General features: G+C 42.7%; 2 protein-coding genes across 11 annotated transcripts in view; one reads left to right on the forward strand and one right to left on the reverse strand.

The window, feature by feature from the left end:
• BMX (BMX non-receptor tyrosine kinase) overlaps window positions 1-19,092 on the reverse strand; it is a 69,763-nt gene extending 50,671 nt beyond the window's left edge. Inside the window, exons 1-6 of one of the 4 annotated variants that reach the window (XM_077146350.1) lie at window positions 19,064-19,092; window positions 15,527-15,741; window positions 12,630-12,749; window positions 4,646-4,792; window positions 3,463-3,567; window positions 1,496-1,577 (exon numbers count right to left, since the gene is read on the reverse strand). In XM_077146350.1, the coding sequence (XP_077002465.1) occupies window positions 1,496-1,577; window positions 3,463-3,567; window positions 4,646-4,792; window positions 12,630-12,632 (337 nt within the window). In that variant the 5' untranslated portion in view covers window positions 12,633-12,749; window positions 15,527-15,741; window positions 19,064-19,092. Of the gene's footprint in view, window positions 1-1,495; window positions 1,578-3,462; window positions 3,568-4,645; window positions 4,793-5,764; window positions 6,115-12,629; window positions 12,856-15,526; window positions 15,811-19,063 lie in introns of those variants that run through there. The other 3 variants (XM_077146351.1, XM_077146353.1, XM_077146352.1) reach the window with 3 other exon arrangements.
• The window catches only part of PIR (pirin), a 97,845-nt gene continuing 96,175 nt past the window's right edge, over window positions 18,141-19,810 (forward strand). For 2 of the 7 annotated variants that reach the window (XM_077146359.1, XM_077146360.1), the window contains exon 1: window positions 18,406-18,663. Coding sequence is in view for 3 of the 7 variants with exons in the window: in XM_077146357.1 (XP_077002472.1) it covers window positions 18,191-18,526 (336 nt within the window). In the remaining 4 variants the exon portion in view is untranslated. Of the gene's footprint in view, window positions 18,664-18,842; window positions 19,056-19,810 lie in introns of those variants that run through there. The other 5 variants (XM_077146357.1, XM_077146355.1, XM_077146354.1 and 2 more) reach the window with 5 other exon arrangements.

Below are 19,810 nucleotides of genomic sequence, written 5' to 3' on the forward strand. Positions count from 1 at the left end.
TTTTACCTTTCACATGCCCCTACATGAGAGTCAGCTATCCAGGGTCCATCCAAGCCTGCCCACCACATATAATCCCAGAAGGATTCCCAACGGTGGAGGACCTAGGGACTGACCAAAGCTGCACACAGAAGGTGTCTCCAAAGCAAATGACCTCAAGAACCCTGCCCCCACCCCCCTCACTAGGAGACTGAATTGGAGGCAGCATCTCAGAGCTCCTCCTGAACGATTCATTGTAGCCACAGTGAGTCACTTTTGTGTGTAGGACACTTTTATATACACCAGCCACTCATTTGTGGCTCATGACCTCTCTAGGAAAGAAGAAATGTGATCCCCCATTTTACAGGTCAGGAAACTGGGACCAGAGATGTCTGATGTTTTTTTCAGATGATACAGCAAAGCAGGTTGTGGATGCAGGTTTGCCTGACTCTAGGAGGGATCTCCTTCTCACTTCAACAAGCTGGTAGGGGCAGAGGAAGGCTTCTCTCCCTCTGCATCCCTAACTATTCTACAGAATAGGTTGCTAAATTATTTTATGCATATGGAAAATTAAGCCTTGTGTGTGAAGAAGTATGTATTTGCAAAAAATTGGAGTAGGTGGTTGTTTAAAGTGGTATAATTTGAGTTATATGAGAAAGAGCCATAAAATAAAACCTGGATGAAATAAAGTAAACTCTACCTAGATCTAGGAGCTTAATTCCTAAAATTCCATGAAAAGCATCATTCATTTGGGTTAAATATTGTCCTTACTTCATTAGCCACCTTTAAAAGAAAAATATTTCAGGGCGGAACATCCAAGAGCTAAGTTACTCACAATGATTTTCTCTTTTCTCCCAAGGTTGATAACAGGGAGGCCTAAGAATCACTGAATAAGAGCTTTATTAAATCCCCAGTTTTGCTGGGCACTTATACTGTACTGGTTAAAAAGTTTGGTTTGGGTAACTGAGTCCTGAGCACCCCCTGGCATTAAGTATGTGAGACTGGGCATGTTTCTTTAACTTCACTCAATCAGAAAAAAGAGCCAGTAGTATCACCCCTTCCTGTAGAGTTGCCTGAGGATTATCTAAGAAAATGTTTTATACGTGCTTGACCCAGAGCTGGCAAACGGTGGGTGCTTAGTAAATATTCCATATGACTAGCTATGTAAACATCGAAAGACCAGTATCTACAGGACCTGACACAGACTCATGAGGACCCAGACTGTGCCCTGTGGGAGGAGAGCAGGTGGCCTGGCTTCCCCCATGCAGCTGGGGAGGCACAATAGCCAGCTCTGTGCTGACCTGGGGGTGGAGGGTAGGAGGGAATCTGATCCACAGGCTTCCTCCACATAACAGAATGCGAATGCAAAATGAGGATAAGCAGGTACATTCCCGGAGGTTGATAGGAAAAGCAGGAATTTCTCTCTTGGCATCAGCTCCTTTTATTGCCATCTCTTTCCTCCATCGAGCCTCAGAAAAACTCAGTCAATGACTCTCTTTTATGACATTTTAAAAGTTACCTTTTTGTAATGCCTTCAACCACTGACTTCGGCTCTCTTCATTGGATGCATAGACATAGAGAAGCCCATCTTTATAGACGATCTGGAATGGAAAAGATGTGGTGCATTTAGATATAATTGCATCAGTGTTCACCTGGGTGAAACTGCAATTGCACTCTATTATCTGAAACAAACTTTGAGTTTGCTTATATAATAGACATTAGCTCAGGAATCAAAGGGAAAAAAATCTAGAAAGTTTTTTTTTAATCCTTCATCCCTCGATTTGTTTTTATCCCAGACAGTCTTTTATATTCTGGAAAATCACAGAAATGAGGCATCTGTCAGCAATGAATGCTGAGGTCTCATCAGGGATTCCCTAGATGATGGAGATATATAAAATATTAGAGAGTACAGGGGTCTTAGAGTGTTCCAGGCCATCCACCTACACAGTTCATGACTCCCTTGGAAAATGTTTATCTGCCCTACTCTTAAAAATACCTCCAGGCATGGACTGTCCTCTCCTTTGCTCTGCTCGTCATCCTTGCCAACTTCCATATATTCTGGTCATTCAGCAGGTCATGCTTATATTGAGTAAAACTATGTCCCTATTACTTCAGCCTGTTAAGTCATGTTCTACCTCAGGAACCCCCTAAATAAGTCACTTTCTATTCCATTAAGACACTTGCTTAAATGTGTGAAGGTTACAATGTCTTCCCCAGATCTTTCCTTCTCTAGACTTATACATGCCAGTTTTTGAACACCTTCTAGTTGCTGAGCGCTTACCTACTTTCATATTTTAATCTATTTGAACTCTATGAAAAATATATAGTTATTCCCATTTTACAAATGAGGAATCTGAAACTCAGAGAGAGGCTGAATATGCTGTCCATGCTTACACAAATGTAAACAGTGGGACTGAGAGCTCTGTGAGACTCCAAAGCTTATGTTCTTTTGCATACCCTAAGCCTCTGAGATGTGGGTTGGAATCAGCTTCCCTTAGCACACTCTCTCGTGGTTTCTCCCAACTGGGTAATGTTCTTTTTAAAGTGGGAAGTATGGGTAGTTCACCAACTGGCTTGTTTTAATTTACTTTTGATCACAGCCCCCTAATACTAACATAGGGTAGTCTGATCATCTGAAGGATAGTCTGTCTGCCTGTAGATTAGACAGGTAAGTATTCTTGACAAATCCACGTAGGGCATGACTTAGATCAAGCAACTTCCAAAGGGTGCTGTAGGTGCACTTTTGTAGCATGCCATTGTTTAAATGGAATCAAAATTCCTTACCAAGGGTGCAGCACCATCCTGATCTGGCCCTGCCCTCTCTCCCAGCTGACTGCTCTCTGGACTGTCCTGGGGCTATGCCATTCACAGGGACCATCTGAAGCTCTCTTGACATGCTCTACACTTTCACCTTTCAGTGCCTTGACATCTGCTGTTTCTTTTGTCTCAGCTGCTTTTTCTGTCTTTGCTGTGCTAAAGTTCACTTGACCTTCTCAACCTGAGAGTCACCTCTAATAGAAAATCTACCAGACCTCTTGGAGTGAGGAGTGATGCTGCTTCTCCTGGGGCATACTCTGCCAACCTCCATCCGCATTTAATGGTCTGTTTATTAGTCTTTTTCTCCATCTCCCTGGACATTTCTTGGGGGGCAGCGAAAGTGTGTTCTTCTCCATAGTGTGCCTACTACCTTGGAGAACATCGGAGTCTGTCAGCAACGTTTGATGAAAGAGATTGTCAGACCATGAGGCAGGTCAAGCCACTGCTGCGAACATTCTTATCTTGCTTCCCCTCCCTCCAGGGAAAGCAGATGTGTGGGCAGAAGCTTAGAAAAATGCTCAGTTCCCACCTGGGGATACTCCAGGCCATATCCCTGGCTCAACAAATCATTTTACAATGACATCATTTATCTCAGTTATATTGAGAACATAACAAAAGATATTTAAAGGAAGACCCACCCATCTGACAGGCTGTTGGCCCTCCTCATACCTGAAATGGGTACTGTCTCTCCACAGGAGTTTGTTCCTCCAGATTTACTTTCTCTACACATCTGATTTTCTTAATCTCGATTGATCCTTTTCTGCTGCCTCTTTTCTGAATTCAAAACACAAAATATAAGATGACTCATGTGATGTACCTTGGTGTATAAAGAAAAGCATAAACTTAAAGTTATGCTGGGGAGAGAGATGGGGGATAGGGTTAGGCATGGAGAATCACTTTCTATTATTTCCATATGTTCAAAAGCCAAAGGCAACGGGATATATTTCTGGAATATGGACCCAAACTCATATATGACCCTGTGGTAGGTTGAATTATGTACCCCAGGGGGAGGGGAAAAAAACCCACATGCTATTAATCTTAATCCATTCCTGTGAGAGTGAGCCCAGTGTAAATAGGACCTTTGGAAGATGTTATTTTCAGCTAAGGTGTGGCCCAACTGAATGAGGTTGGGCCTTAGTCCAATTAAGGAGACTTTATGAAGACAAAGTCATGTGGAGGAGGAGAAGCTAGAAGTCAATAGAACTCCCGACAGAAAAGGGAAGATGCTGCCACGTGCATTGCTAGGTGACAGAAAAGCCAAGACCCACCGATCCAGCAGTCAACCCAGAATGCCCCAGAAAAATCAAGATTTAACTCCACAAACAAAGCATCTTCATTTTGATTCAACTTTATGAGGGCATTTCATCTTACTGTGATAGAATATTCAACGATATAGAAATACTCTTATTTCCAACACTGTCTTAAAGCAGGGTGTCACATCAGCACCGTTGACATTTTAGACTGGCTAATTCCTGGTTGTGGGAACTGTGCTGTGCATTTTGGGATAACTAACAGCATCTTTGACCTTGGCCCACTAGATGCCAGTAGCACCTGCCCCTCCTGGTCCAAGTAGCAAAAACCAAAAATGTCTCCAGACATTGGCCAAAGACCCCTGAGTGTTAAAATCACCCTCAGTTGAGAACCACTGCTCCAAAGTTATCATCTGGCTAAGCAAAGTTATCAAATGTTTTAAAATACTTTATATTGAGCAACTATGAAAAAGCAATGTGATAAGTAAATCAAGTTGATCTTTCCAGCATAAGCTAAGAAATGGGACATCGTTTCATTATGAACAAGCACTTTGTGGAGACGAGTAAACAGTATAAAAAAGATGAAATAAGTAGGGTCTTACCATTTTGTCATATTCATAGTAGGAGAGGTCTGTTTTGGTCAAAACAAAAAGTCGCTCTTTGTAATTATTTGGTGACATTTTCTTCTTTTGCTGTGACCTTTTTAGAAGAAGTTCTTCTAGAATGGATTTTGTATCCATATTATCGTCCTAAATAAAATGAAATAGTTAAAATGAGTTTTTGTAGTGTCTAGCTCAGTTCTCTTTTACCTCTCATAACGCTTACTCCCCTGTTGCTTATTCAAGGATAATATAATCACCAATTTTTAAAAATTAGACTGATACAGGATAATAGAGTAAAATGTAACTAAGCAGGCTCTTCTATGCATACATAAATGCAACTCTGTTTTTTTTTTTACCACTTTTGCTTCGATTTTTAAAAATATGTTAATTTTTAAAGTATTTTATGCATTGTACTTATTTTCCACTCTGGATCATAAATTCAGATGCAAATATCTTTGCATCACCCTTCAGATCATCTCAAGAAAATGCTGTTTACTCCTTAAGTGTTCTATAGGTAATTGTTGAATTTAATTGGAGGTAATCAACCTTTTACAACTTGAAACTCCAGACGGTTCACTATCAATCAAGAAACAGATCGACTAAAATTTCCCTCCATTAATGTGGCCAGTTGTTTGATCGAATTATCCAAAGTGCCATCAACTCTGGACATGGGGCACAGTTTTCAATGTTTTTGAGAAAGAGTTTAAAATCAAAGTGACTGCCTAAAACAGAATAAAATGAGGAAAAATCCATGAAAGAGCAATTTTTAAAATACTATCAAAAGAGATTTAAAAGAACTGGAAAATAAATGGTACATTTACAAGCTAAAAATACTCTTGCTTCCTGGCCCCCTCCCAAATCATGTAAAACAAAAGTTAAGGTATTTCTGGAAGATAAATGCATTATTTTTCTGGTCCTACTTAGACTGTTGCATCAACCCTCAGCCAGGTATCAGCTCTGGTAATGAAAAGTAGCAACATTAAGCAGTAGCCTACAGAGATAAAATTTCTGATGTTGCTCTTTGCTTTATGCAATCACATTGTTATTTGCGGTCAGATGCACAGTGCTTAAGATCTTTCTTTGTTTACTGATAATCTGAAGTTAATTAACATCACTCACCTTATACTTGCTAGAGCCCAAGTTTACGAGTGGGTCCTCAGCTTTAACTCTCAAACACAAAGCAAAATTTACTTCTCCAAGGCACTCATATTCCCTCAATTTATGCCCAAGTCATTTATTACAAAGAAGAGATTTGCATCCTACTTATCCCTTTCAATCAGTAAGCACCCATGTAGGCATTGCTCTGTCCGGATGGAGGCAGGTGCCAACTCAACCCATCCAATCACTAGCAGGAATTTCTTCTCACTGGCTCAGAAGTACTATGGCTCCTCTGTGACTGGGGAGAAATGGAGAGTGAGAAATACAGTCTGGCAGAGGCTCACTCAGTGTTCCTCCTCATATAGATCGCAGAACTCTAGAGACGGGACTCAAGAAAATCAGCTTTTATAATTTATTCACATGGGGGGGAAGTTACTTATTAATTCCTAAAATGTTCTCCAAGGGCACCGTTTGACTTATTGGCAGGAGTAGTAGAAATCTTATCTCTTAACAATAACAAATTCTTGGTTCCTTTTTGCTTTGGGTATTGTTTATCTGAAGAAGAAAAAGAATAATTCTTTTTGAAAAAGAAAAAAAGAAATCTGGGATTCTTTCGAGCACAATGGTTGCTATTTGCCATGGTCTTGGCTTCTTTGCCCCAGGGCCTGAAGACAGGGTCGAGATCAAGGTGTGGGGAACCCAGCAGAAACTGGAAGGCAGGCAACATGCTTACTTTCACCTCTGCCTCCATTATAACCACTATACATATGCCTACTCAGATAAGCTTATTTTCTACACCCTAAGTCTATGGTCAGAAGAGAAATTGCTTGACAATTTGTTAAAACTGTGTAGGGGCTGCTTTTTGTGAGTGAAAGTCCCTGTCTGAAAATCATACCACACTGGATACAGTTGTAGGGTGTTTCTGCCTTTAACATTTCTTTTTCTGTTGTTAAATTTCCAAGTGCATTTTAACCAGTAGTTACAGAACAGATTTAAAGTTTGGTATGGGTTACAGTTCCACAATTTTTCGTTTTTTCTTCTAGGTGCTCCAAGACACTGGGGACCAAAAGAAATATCAACATAATGATTCAGCAGTCATGGTCATTTGTTAAATCCTATCTTTTCTGTTATACTCCTCCTTCTCTCTCTTTTTTTTCTTTTTTGTGGAATACATTTCTAAATTAAAAAAAAAATACATACCAGTAAAGCAACAAGAGAACACTGTGAAAACTCGATCAAGTTCACTTACACCTACAACTAAAACATTACTCCTCAAAGCAAAGTGCTAGTTAAATAGACCTGGCTAGTTGAATGGAAAGTTTACTTTTCAAAGTTTTTTTCAGACACTGAATCAATTCATGACACTAAGGATGCTGATTCTTAAATGCAAATGCCAACATCCAAGGCAGTATGCAGTCTCTCCCAAATACTTTTCTGTTTCTAGAATTTTCAAATGCATCACATTAAAGATTATTTGGGGGAATTTTTTTCTTGTTTTAACTTACTTTAATTGGTTATTTTCACAACTGTAAACAATACAATTTAACTTCTATTTCTTATCCCATCAATTTTAGATAACAACCCCAGACACTGCACAATACAGGATGAAAATATTAGCATCTTCACTTTTCTTTCCACCTTGTCTCCCTCCTTCTACTTCCTACTCTCTACCAGCTGTACTTTTGCTTTACATGAGCTAAGCTGATCATATTTTCACACTGTTTTATAATCATCACTAAGTTCTCTTTGTTGGGTAGAGTCTAAAAGTTGAGAATCAGTAAACTGTGATCATATTACTATGACTAGGTGAATATATCCATGGAAAAGTCAAGTTGTGAGCTCTGATTATGTTTCCTTTGGGGGGAATTTTATTTGAAAAATTAATTTGGTGAGTCACAGAAACCACTGACAAATGGAACTCACTAAAGTTGGCTCTGTATATCAGAAGGAAGGGGAATGTTTTGAGACCTCAAGCACATTCTCTAGCAAGGGTAAGTGGAAAGGGTGATACACATCGTTGCACCTGATGCAATATAATTGGCCAAATTTCGACTTAAGTTTTAATTCCAAAATCCTGCCCCTTATGAGTTGTCTTGTTTTCATTCCCTTTTATTGTCTGTGATATACATTTAGTCTACAAAATCAGTATCTATAGACAAGCAAAAGAATCTGTCCACTGTTAACATTCTGGTGACTATACTAAAATAAATAAATACCTCCAGATTTATTTATTTTCAAATATTTATGTGCATGTGTTTACTTTCACACACACGCAGAATGGGTTCCTATACTGTGCACATGGGTCTGTAAACTGTTGTTCTCATGTTACAAATACCTGAAGTCCAACCTCTTTGATATTCTACCCAGGATGGCTAGGCCTTCAAAGTTCCACTCACCAACTGGGAATCCCAAGCCTTCCTAACAAATTTAGGAACTCTGTTTTTTTGTTTTTTTTTTTTTTTTTTTTTTTTTTTTTTTAAAGACAGAGAGAAGGAAGGAAGGAAGGAAGGAAGAAAGGGAAACATTTTTAAACATTTTCTTGTTTTATTGTATTCTGTTTCTCCGTTTTTGTTACATGGGCTGGGGCCGGGAATCGAACCGAGGTCCTCCGGCATAGCAGGCAAGCACTTTGCCCGCTGAGCCACCGCGGCCCACCCCAGGAACTCTGTTTTGATGACTCACACATTTGTCATCTCCAAGTCAGACAAGATACCTGGTTCCTGCTCAGGTGCGGGCTTCCCTTTCTCCTTCTATTTGTTTCTGCCCCTCCTCTCAAAATCCTAGATTCTAAATTGACAGTACTTCTCTGGTCTCTCCTGGTATCAGAGGTGATAACTTTTAAAAATGTAATGTTACTTCCCTTGCATTAGGACAGTAAACAAACAGGGCCCAGGTACCCACTGCTGACTTTATAAACGCTTTCCAAACAACTAGCAAACTCCGCTCTGCCAACACTTTTTTAAGGGAAATTCAGTCGAGAATTTAAAAATCTTTCAAAATATAATGAGATTTCAAACCTGGTCAGTATTAACCAGAAATCTATTTCCATAGAGGAGCTGGTGGGATCTGGTTAGACTCTCATCTTACCATCCACATAGAATAGGCACATCAATTTGCTTACCAAATAACGACAGCTGCCTATTTCCATAAGCTCATGAAACTAGAAAGAGATCAAAGTGTAGGAGAAATGAACAAAAAACAAACAAATGGGCAGAAATCAATATAACAGTCTTTTCTATAAGGACGCTGGCAACCACACTGCATGCCTAAAAGGCACCTGTGAATTAACATAACTTGGAATTGCTATGGTTCTTCAGGGTTTCAAAGGAAATGGTATCCTGAGAGTAGAGATCAATTCTGCAGTGCTACTCAGCCCACTTAACTTGGAGCCTACAATGTGCCCCACGCTGTGGAACTTACTCCAGAAATAAAGATCAGCTTTCCACAATTCCAAGTGAAAACTAATGGGGGTGAGAGGCAGGTTCATAAGTAATTAGTATGCAGGGTTACCGTGGGGTGGTGGGCTCAGAAGGCTTAGACTGGGGTACAATCCTGTCATCTGGGACCAAGCCCCTTTACTGCTCTAACCTTCAGTTTGCTGGTCTGTAAAGTAAGATGGGCAACAGACCTCTCACTTTATGGGACTTACATGAGAAACTTTATGTGAAAGCACTCAGCACACTGGGGACACCCAATCACGAATCAACAAGCAAAAGACAGAAACAACTCAAATGCTAGAGTGGAATCCCTTCACTCTGCCAGAAAAAGGTCAAAGGAAGGAAAAGCTGCCTTTATTTCTAGAGATAATCAAGAAAGATACTATGTAAAAGAAGGCCCTGAAACTGGACCTTGAAGGATGTGAGTGATTTTAGCAATAATGATCTCGGCTAACATGTAAGGAGGTGCACCATGGATCACACACTACCTAGAGCACCTTACAAAGGTTAATCTATTTAGGGGTCACAGCTGTCCTATGGGGTACAGCATAGCATCTCCAGCCTGTGGAGTAGGTCCTAACACAGTCACTCCACAGATAGGCTAGGATATCCTCATGCTATAAGGTAGGCTGTAACATCAGTCCCTGCTTATAGGGGACAAAGCTGAGATACTAGAAGGAGAAGTAAATTTCCAGGTCTGGGATTTGAACCCAGGCAGTCTAACTCCACAGCCCATTTTCAATGACCATGACACTAGTGTTAGGGAAGGACTTGCCAGCTCTGTGCCCCTCCCAACAGGAAGGCAGCCATAGAACGTCAAGGCTGGTAGGTACCCTAAAAGGCCTTTTACAGATGTGTTACTGAACCCCAACAGTCTCAGTGACAGCCAGGACCACAAAGCTGGGACACAGCCCAGGGAGTCAGATTTCCTGCCTGGCACACTGTCTTCATCACTGTGGTGGCAGTAGACAGACGAAAAACCATCTCTGCTTCCAACTAAACATACTACAGCCTTGCTAATGTATGCTATGTGGTAGAACTAGGTATAAATTTGGGTCTTACCATACCCTGTGCAAGGGATCTTTTATCAGAAAGATGTGACCTATAAACAGTCATTCAGTAGGAAGCCCAAGGCAGTGTTAAACAGCAAAGCTCTAGCTCCTATTTTGAAAATAGGTAAAAACACCCAACCTCAAAAGCTGGAATACATTGTAAGTGGTGCAGAAGGAGAGTAGTAGGCAGGAGAGGAAGGTAGAAAGGTAAACATAATTAAAAGGGGCCATTAGTTATTCTGCTCAGCCAAAACGTCTATTTCCCTACTGGCCCAGGATGGTGCCTTTAAAGGTTTATCACTTAGCTAAAGCTTTTGATGGGGTCAAGATATTAAAATAATGCATGGAGTAGAAGAGCAGCAGAGGGCTGAAAGAGAGGGAAGATTATCCATGTGGCAGCAGAGGATGGGGCTCAGAAAAGGAAACTGGAAGAACCTACTACAAGTTTGACCTTTAAATGTTTGCCTAGGCTAGGCCCCCATTTACCTCTCTGTAACTTAACTGAAAAAAAAAATGATGGTAAGATGAAATAAGAACAAAAAGCTTAATTCAGAATCATGTAAAGTAGATCAAAAATATAAATCTTAAGATGCTGGCCGAAGTTCAATACAGGCTTCAGAGAATGTGACAAGGCCCTATTCCACACGGTTATGACATAATGGGAGAGAGAAAGTTACAACCAGTTGTGGCATGGCATGGACAGAGATTCTTTTGATGCTGACATTCAATTTCTCAGCATATTGAGAACCAAAATGAAATTATGAAAACCAGACACCTAGGGAAGGCCATTTTGCATAAAGAAGGCAAGAATTTCACTGCTATTCCTGTTGGAGCTAAATTTTGCTTTGGGAATTAAATTCATCTTCAGTGCCTCTTGTTGTTTTACTAAGCCCTTTCCTTTTTTCAGCAACCTCTTTCCTTCTACCCTCCCCTCTGTTCAGGAGACTTTCACTGGGCACCTTCCTTACAAAAAAAGCAAAAGTGATATATTCATGTGCACATGAATAAACCTTGAGTTTGCTTATATCATAGACATTAGCTCAGATATTAGAGGGGGAAAAAATCTACAAAGTTTTTTAATTCCTTACGAAATGCAGGTTGGTACCAATGAATGCAAAGAGCTTTGGAGGGTTCAAATCCCTGCTCTGTCTCTTTGCAATCTGGTGAGTTACTTAACCCTGCCTAACCTCAGCTTCCTTATCTGTAAAGGGAGTAAAACAATAACCATCTCAAAGGTTATGAGGAGTCAAGAGAAAATGAAGGCACAGTGCCTAGTACCCTAGTAGATATCCTGGAGACATATGCCCCTTGCCCTCATCATTCCATAGGCAAAGTTTAAAAAAAGACAATAGCAAAGTTAAAAAAACAAAAAATGAAATGATCCTTCATAATAAAATTTCAGTCCTTATAACCCCTCTCCCAGCTCCTGGGGACAAGAGATAAAGGCGGGCAGCAATACACTCTCAGATACCCTCAAGTCAGCAATCGCTGGCTCTCTAAGTTTGCTAACTGGCTTTCCATTTGGGGACCAGTTAGTTACCTTAAAAGCAGGTTGAACCAACCTTCATTGACTATGTATTTGTGCCACAAGGTTTCTCATGAATACCTGAATGTCACTCAAAATGTGGTCCATGGAGGGGCAGCATCAATATCCCCTGGGAACTTGTTACAAATGCAGAATCCCAGGCCCCACTCCAGATCTCCTGAATCAGAATCTGCATTTTGGCGAGGCCCCCAAGTGCTCCACATACACATTTAGACTTTGAGCAGTGCCAACCGAGACCACATTTTACTCGTACTACTTTTCACTCAAATGAAATCCTCCTAGTGCCCAAGAACTTCCACAATGACACGGATGTGGATGCAGTGATACAGATGACCTCTCCCCCCGGCTTTCTATCTACATCTAAAATATCTTAGATAGAGACTTAAGTGCCCTCGGAACAAATATTTGTAGCTAAAATAACATCATAAAAACACACGTGAAGGAAAGAATGAAGGAATAACATTTCTTTGTCTTTTTAGAAGCAGTTAGGGAGCCAGTATGAAAAATCAGGGCAGAGAGATGGCTCAAGAACAGTGTTGGGCAAATCAGAAGAGGACATGGTCCAAAGCTAGTGTGAGCGAGAGGACACATCCTCACAGCTCCCCTGAGAGAGATTTTGAGCTAGGGCTACAGGGAAATCACAGTCGTTTAAGCCCTGTGCCCCCAAATTACAAAGTATCTTCCATAGCCCTGGAAGCAGCCCTAGCAATTTCATAGTCACAATTTTGTGTAATTTTTCTCTTAGCGCGGGCACTCCCAAATTGTATAAACTTTAGGCCCCACAGCACCTGGCCCTGAACCTATATGGCAGGAGAAATGGCATCGCATAGCCACCTGCCTCCAATACGCACCATTTTCCTCGTTCGGTTGCAGGAGCCCACCACAGAGTGAAGTCAGTCCGGTCTTGCAAGACCACAGCACCAGCTTTCTTCCTTCCAGCGGCAGCGAATTGTCTCACATTTTCCCAGCTGCTGGGTCAGAAATGGCTACATTACTCAGGGCCCCCAAAACGCTTATTGTCCTGCAGGGCCTTACACAATCCTACAGGAAACCACGCTCAACACTTAGCCAACACTTGTTGATCTGATTGAAAGCAGCAACAATGGAGACAAAAGCATATTTCATAAAGTTTCCAACTTTGATAACTGCACCTCCTGCTTTTCCCAGGCAGCTCTTGGGTATATGTGATAACCCTGTCTTTGTTTATAGAGCTCTCCCCTGGAAAGGACAAGAAAATATCTCAGCCAAACCTCACTTCTGACGCTGACTTCTCTCATATGAGTCAGGAAACATTAGGTAATGCCAAAGCGCACAGAGAATAAGCAATGAAAACTTCAACTCAACACTTGAACAAAGGGAGGCCTGAGAATATGTGAGAGAGAACAACTGATATGACCCAAAAGGAGCACATTACCAGAGCTTAAATTATTAAGAAATCCAGAAATGGAAAATAAATCAGTTTTTGTCACTGTATCATGCATCAAGATTGCAACGAAAAGGTGTGATTATCACTTGACATCATTATGACACATTGCAACTTTCGGCTTTGCTCATTTCAACCATTTTCTCTGGTGTACACTGGCTGGTCCCATATAATAAAGTGAATGACATACTTTAGCCTCTGCTAGGGACAACCAAGAAAAGTAATCATCCTTTTGGCCTGTGTTGACACACTGCATTCATTTATAAATTGTTGGACTTTATTTGCAGTCGCAACACAGTTAGGGTGTGATGAAATCTTTTGTTAGCTACTGACTTACAAAGAGTGAATACAGGATTGGCATCCTTTCTGTTCATTCAGTCAGTCAACTTTTACTGAGAATCTGCCATTTGCTGGGCATTCTGTTAGGGACTGGAGATATAAAGTAAGCAGAACAGAGGCAGCCCACAACTTCAGGTGCTTATGTCTCTTGGGGGAACACGGACATGTAAAGGCTTAATTACTATAGGGTATGTGTAAAATCACTCGCAGAGATGAGAGAGGATTTTAATATTTCCGGCTGGAAACGGGAATTTGATGAAGGGCAAGAAGTCCTTCGGAAGAATTCAAAAGAGGACAGAGTTGCACTGAGATAGCAAATGAAAGTCATTGATGAATTCCAAATATTTCTCCCTCTTCTAGGGATAAAAACAGGCCATCATTCAAGAAACAAAGTAACAGCGGCATGGCAACCTGGCCAAATGAGTTAATTCTACCCTCTGCTAACTGACCTCCTTTCCCATGGGACAATCTGTATTCACTTCAGTGCTTAGATATGGTAACATGGCAAAAGACCTTTTTTTTTTAAAGGTAAATTTAGGGGGGAAGGAGGAAAGAGAGCTGGTATAACTCCTGAAAGACTTGCACAGACTCTTGGAATTTCCATTTCTTCTTGGGGATGAAAACACTCAAGGGCAACTGGAAGGAGTGGTTTCCTCTCAGTAGAAACGCCACAGATTTATTTATTTATTCTATCCATTCACTTCCTCTGCTACTTCTCCTGAACCCTTCATTGACTTTGCATTTTCCCTGTCTTTAGTTTAATTCGAACTTGTTGTGGCAACCTGTTTCTGATTATGTGATTTAATTTGCTTGAATTTTAGTCTCTGTTGTCTCCTCTTCTCAGTGAGAACCTTAAAAATTGTCTCCAAAGTTCTCTCATGGAAGCACTTAGCAGAAAACAAGCTTCTATAGGGATGCAGCATGGGATGATTGGACTTCATGACGTGAACAAGCTAGTTCACTAGGGAGAATTAGGGCTTAGATTTTTAGAATAAAAAAGAGCCTGGTAGGGATCCATTGTTGGGGGGGATGGGGGGGAGAGGGACAAGAAGAGAGGGAGAGGTTGAGAAGGAGAGGGAGATTGGCTTTGTGGCTGAGCTATTTTTCTTTCACTTTTAAAACATCATTTGACTCAAGACTTTAAACACAATATATGCTTATGCTCCCAAATTTCAGCCAGGAACTTGCCCCCTGAACTCCAGGCTCATATCCAACTGTCAACTTGTCCATCTCTACTTGGAATAATTGAATATGTCCAATGCCAACCTCCTGATTAACTCTTCAAACTAGCTCCTCCCACTGTCTTCCCCTTCTCAACTAATAGCAGCTCCATCCTTCTAGTTGCTCAGGCCAAAGAATGCGGAATCACCTTTGAGTTTTATCCATTCCTCACACCCAACAGCCAATCCTTCTGGAAATGCGCTTAATTCTACCTTGAAAATATACCCTACATTTGGCCACACTTCACCACCTCTAATGTGACCTTGCCATGTCACCACTATCCCTCACCTAGTACACTGCATTTGCCTGCCCACTGCTCACCCCTCTTCTACTCATGTCTTCTGAAGTGTAGTCTCTACCAAGCGGCCAGAGCAATTCTTCACGATGTAAGTCGGATTGCATCACTCCTTCATCTGAGCTGCCAATGGTCCCCTTGCCTGATTCACGACTACTAACTCTAAGATCACCTCACAATTCTTCTACTACACTGTGTCACTTCAAAAACTGGTCTCGATATTTCAAGCACCACCAGTCCAGGGTCTTTGCATTTATAGTTTCCTCTGTTTGGCAAACTGCCCCAAACATCTGCCTGGCTCATTTTCTCAGCTCCAGGTGCCACTCAAATGGCACTTTTGCAACGAGTCCTACCCCGCCAACTACATTTAATCATATAACCTTGCCCCACCCAACACTCCCAGTCTCCCTTGCTCAGCTCTAATTTCCCCCGTATAGCTCTTATCACCTTATAACCTACTTATATGTTACCTTTAGTTTCTGTCCCTCCTCATTAGGGAGGAAGTCCACAAGAGTTTCAAAAGCTTCTTTGCAGCTGGAGTTTTCTCCATGGGTTTCTCTTCACCTGGGTTGGGACCTGATGTAGATCGTGTACAGACTGCAATTTAAGGTTAACATATCACCTCTCCTAAGAATGCTTGCACATTAAATTTCAGTTTCAACTGTGAAAAAAAATGGCATTCTTCCTGAAAAAAGGAGAAGGGGAAGTTGGTGTGGAGGTAGACAAAGAAAGGTTATGATCACCTTTCCTGACGCCTATGAAATCTTTACATAGACTGATGGTATTTTATCAATTTGACTCCCTTTTTTAAGGGGGAGGTAAGGATTTCGGGTCCAGGTGAAGTTGGCAAATTGCGACCTCCATCTATTTTTGTAAATAAAGTTTCACTGGAACACAGCCATGCCCTTTGTTACATACTGTCTGTGGCTGCTTCTGTGCTACAAGGGCAGAGCTGTGTGGTTGCAACAGAGACCGTAGGGCCCACAAAACCAAAACTATTTACTCTCTGGTCTTACAGAAAATAATTGCCAGCTCATGCCTGAGGAGAATCATGCCAGCTCCGAAAGTGACCAAGTAGCCCGGAATTTGGATCAACAGCTCAGTTCAACAGACACTAAATTAAACCTTGTATATGATACCAAAGTTGGAATCAAGGAAAGAGGCAAGGAGGGCAGGTTCTTCATAAAATTCCTCCAGCCCCAATCCCCACTTTGATTCAAATTATTTTTTTCTCAAAATTTTGTCATGAAAAATTTCAAAATATGGAAAAGTTAAAAGAATTGTACAGTGAGTGACCTCCCATACACCACCCTCTAAATTCCACAGGTAACATTTTTACAACACTTGCTTTATCATGTATCTATCTATTCATTTATGCATTTCTCTATCCATCCACCAATCCCCCTTACTGTTATTATTATTATTGTTGTTGTTATTTTAGGGTGCCAAAATAAGTTACAGACATCAGTTTACTTCATTCAGCATCATTAAAGTAGTAAATTAAATTAGTTTTTGTATTTTAACTTCAATACTGTGATCTCGAAAGCAGCCTTCACTTGGCTAGAAGACACAATGTGACAAAAAGCTGAAAACTGAGAAAGGTTATCACAGTAATTGAGGCAAGTATCAGGGGAATCATTCACCTAAAATTTCTCCACTTCCCTGGTTCAGGGATGAATCAGTCTTTCAGAGCCAAGAGCGCTTTGCTTGTGATGAATTCTAGGAAAGTTCTGTGGCTCAAAAGAGAGAGTTAGAGCTCTGTTTTTCTGGGACATCACCAAAAACCCACGAGAAAGATGAAGAGGAACACAGGTAGGAGTGTCACGTATGGCTGATCACATGTAGTTTCTGCATCAAAATCCAGTTCAATGGAAAAGACTGGGTCTTTTCTGGCTACATTTGGATGTTCTCAACCACCCAGTACATTTTCGGCCTTCACAAACCAGTGTTTGCAAAATAATCAGCCCCTGACTTGGAGCCAGTTGATTTCCTGGGTTCAGTGAGTCTGAATCCCTAATATGAAATATTCCAGAGACATTTGTCATTCAACAAATAGCAGCTGCAGTACCCTGGGAAGCAAATTACCAAAACCCGGCCGATCTGCAAGAAAGTGAATTTTTGAATTGACTGTTTGAAGAAGGAACAAGAATTGCAAATGATAAAACATACTAGTTGTCACTAATTTTATATTTCTATAAAATACATATTTTTTGAAAAGAAATTCAATAAGTTAAATGACAGGAAAATAAAACTTTTGAAGTCAAATGAAATATGGTGATAATGTGGGTGTCTTTAAAGCTTATAACTGCATTATTTGGAATCTTATAGGGAAAGCTTTGTTTGTTGTCAGATACCCGTGGAATTTTCCTTTGATTCCAAAGGCACTTGATGGTCTGTCTACACGCGCTTATATCCAGCTGCCTGTTTGGCATTTCCACTTGGGTGTCCAAAGACAGTGTGACAAGTGATCCAAGCTCGGGGTACGGGTTCACATTTCTCATTGCAAAAGTGGATCAAGTTCGGCAAAACCGGTACATGCTCCCTACTCCATTTGTAAAAATTCTTCCCCCGTTTCACCTGTGGTTTTTTAAGCCTTTTAGCCTTCCAGGCCTGCCCATTTTTTCCGCACAGGCTAGCAAACAGAATTCCTGGCCCTGCCCAGACAATGCAGACCCCTGGACTTAGGGTCAGCCGTGACCCGCCACTCAAAGCCAAGAAGGAAGGGAAGCTTGCTATTCCCGCTGCAGAGCTGGAGGGGAGGCTTTTTTTGATAAGGCGTCAAACCGAAAAGCATCCCCAAGACTATCGCAAGTCCAGTACAGAAACAGGTAAAATACTGTCCAGCTGAGCCATCCTCTTCTGTTTTCTTTCATTATGAAGCCGTCCTAGTAAATGCAATTTCTAATAGCTGTACGCCGAGGTTACTGCTATGGCCGGTGGAACACAACATTTAATCTCTAAAGTCTAGTTTAACAACTGGTGACCTTTTTGAGGGCTGGTTGCCTTGGTAGTAACATTTAAATAGGCATATCCGCTTTCTGTAGGAAGAAGTATTCCTAACAGCCTGGAGAGCTTTGAAAACCCACCTCTTCTTTCCGCACGCATAAAGACGTACTTTCCAGTTATTTATTATCATGAACCAACGTACCCCGCAACTGAACGGCTGCGAAGGAACATTTTATTTGCTCGCAACTCTGTGGGCCAGGAAGTTGGGGAGCTCGGGCGGCTGGGAGTTCACCCCTCGGCCTCGTGGCGTCCTCCTCCTCAGCCGCCACGGGCAGGGCGCGAGCGCCCCCTTCCAACATGGCGCCCCGCTCTCGACGTCCGCCCGCCTGCAGGGGGTCTTCTCCGAGGTGGGAACAAAAATGTCTCGTTCCCCTCGTCAAAGCTCGAAACGGCGCACGGCAGGCAATCTGTTCATGGGACAAACGGCTCCACAGCGCGCTCAAAACCCTTTACAGCTCGCAGCGGTAAAGAGGCGACCTCCGAGGTGGCTCCTCCCCCGGGCGCACGGAGAGGCTGAGCCTCCCGGCCCAGGACGCGCAGCTAACCGTGGGGGAGGCAGGATTCGCACCCGTGCAGTCAGGTTTCGTGGGGTGGGCGGCAGGTAGGGGCCACTCCAAGCCAGGTTTGCCCGGGGGGGGGTCGAGCTGGGGCCTGGGCTTGAGCCGGGCGCGCCTCTCTCTCCGGGCCTGGGGGAGGGGCGCGGAGGCCAGAGGGCGGCGGCGCTGCGGGGAGAGGCGGGGGGCGGAGGGGAGGGTCCCCCCGGAGCGTAAGTGAGGGAGCAGCGGCCCCGCCCGGGGCCCGCACCTCCCGGCCCCGCCGGCCCGGCCCCAGAACCGCTGAGTCACGGTGAGGCGGCAGCATCCGCGCCCTGCAGCCCGCCCTCCCCGCGCTCGGCGTCCGCGGCGCGTTCAGGAGCTCCCCGCCACCCCGCCGCTTAGATTGCCGGGTGCCTCCGCCGCCGCAGCAGCACCCACAGGCCGCCCCAGCCGCCGCGTGAGTACCTGGGGCGCCCCGGTCCCCGAGCCTGTCCCTGCGCAGGTGGGCTAGGGCTGGACTGGGGATGCGCGCGTTCAGTGTGCGGGATTCCTGCCCGCCCCAGCCCGCGTTGCCCGTCCTAGGGGAGATGATGATGGATGCTTAAGTACTGAAATTTGGTACCACTTGTAAGAGGACCTTTCCCTCTGCAAAGCCCCGAGATCTCTTATGTACATCACCTGTCGTTCACATGCGTAGACTTTAAGTGTAGGAGTCTGGAAGGACCCGGAAATAGTCCAGATAGGGGTAAGATACTTTCTAGTTGCTTGAACGGGGGTGATGACAGTCCCATTTTAGGATAAGTCTTGACCACCCGGCGGGTATTGCTGCCTTAATAGCAGTGGCTAGCATTCCTTAGAGATAGACAATCTTACAATCCCTGTTTTACAGATGGGATAACCAAGGCACAGAGAGGCCTAGTAACTGGCCACAGATCACACAGCTGGTTTGTGGTGAAGCTAGGATGTAAACCCAGGCTATCTGCTCCATAGTCTGGCTTCTTGCTAAAGCACCTCTCTTGGTTTCAGTAGGAATCTTTAAAGGAATTGGTTATATTTAGCTTGAAGAATAAATTTGGAGGTGGGGATGGGTGGGTGGTATTGTCCACCACCACTTCAAGTGGAAAAGGGATTATACTTGTTCCATGATATTCCATTGGGTAGAGCTTAGGTCCCTAAAGAGGAAGCACTTGAATAATAAATACGGGGTCTGGA

This window comes from Tamandua tetradactyla, chromosome X (assembly GCF_023851605.1).
Source record: "Tamandua tetradactyla isolate mTamTet1 chromosome X, mTamTet1.pri, whole genome shotgun sequence".
Classification (NCBI taxonomy): domain Eukaryota; kingdom Metazoa; phylum Chordata; class Mammalia; order Pilosa; family Myrmecophagidae; genus Tamandua; species Tamandua tetradactyla.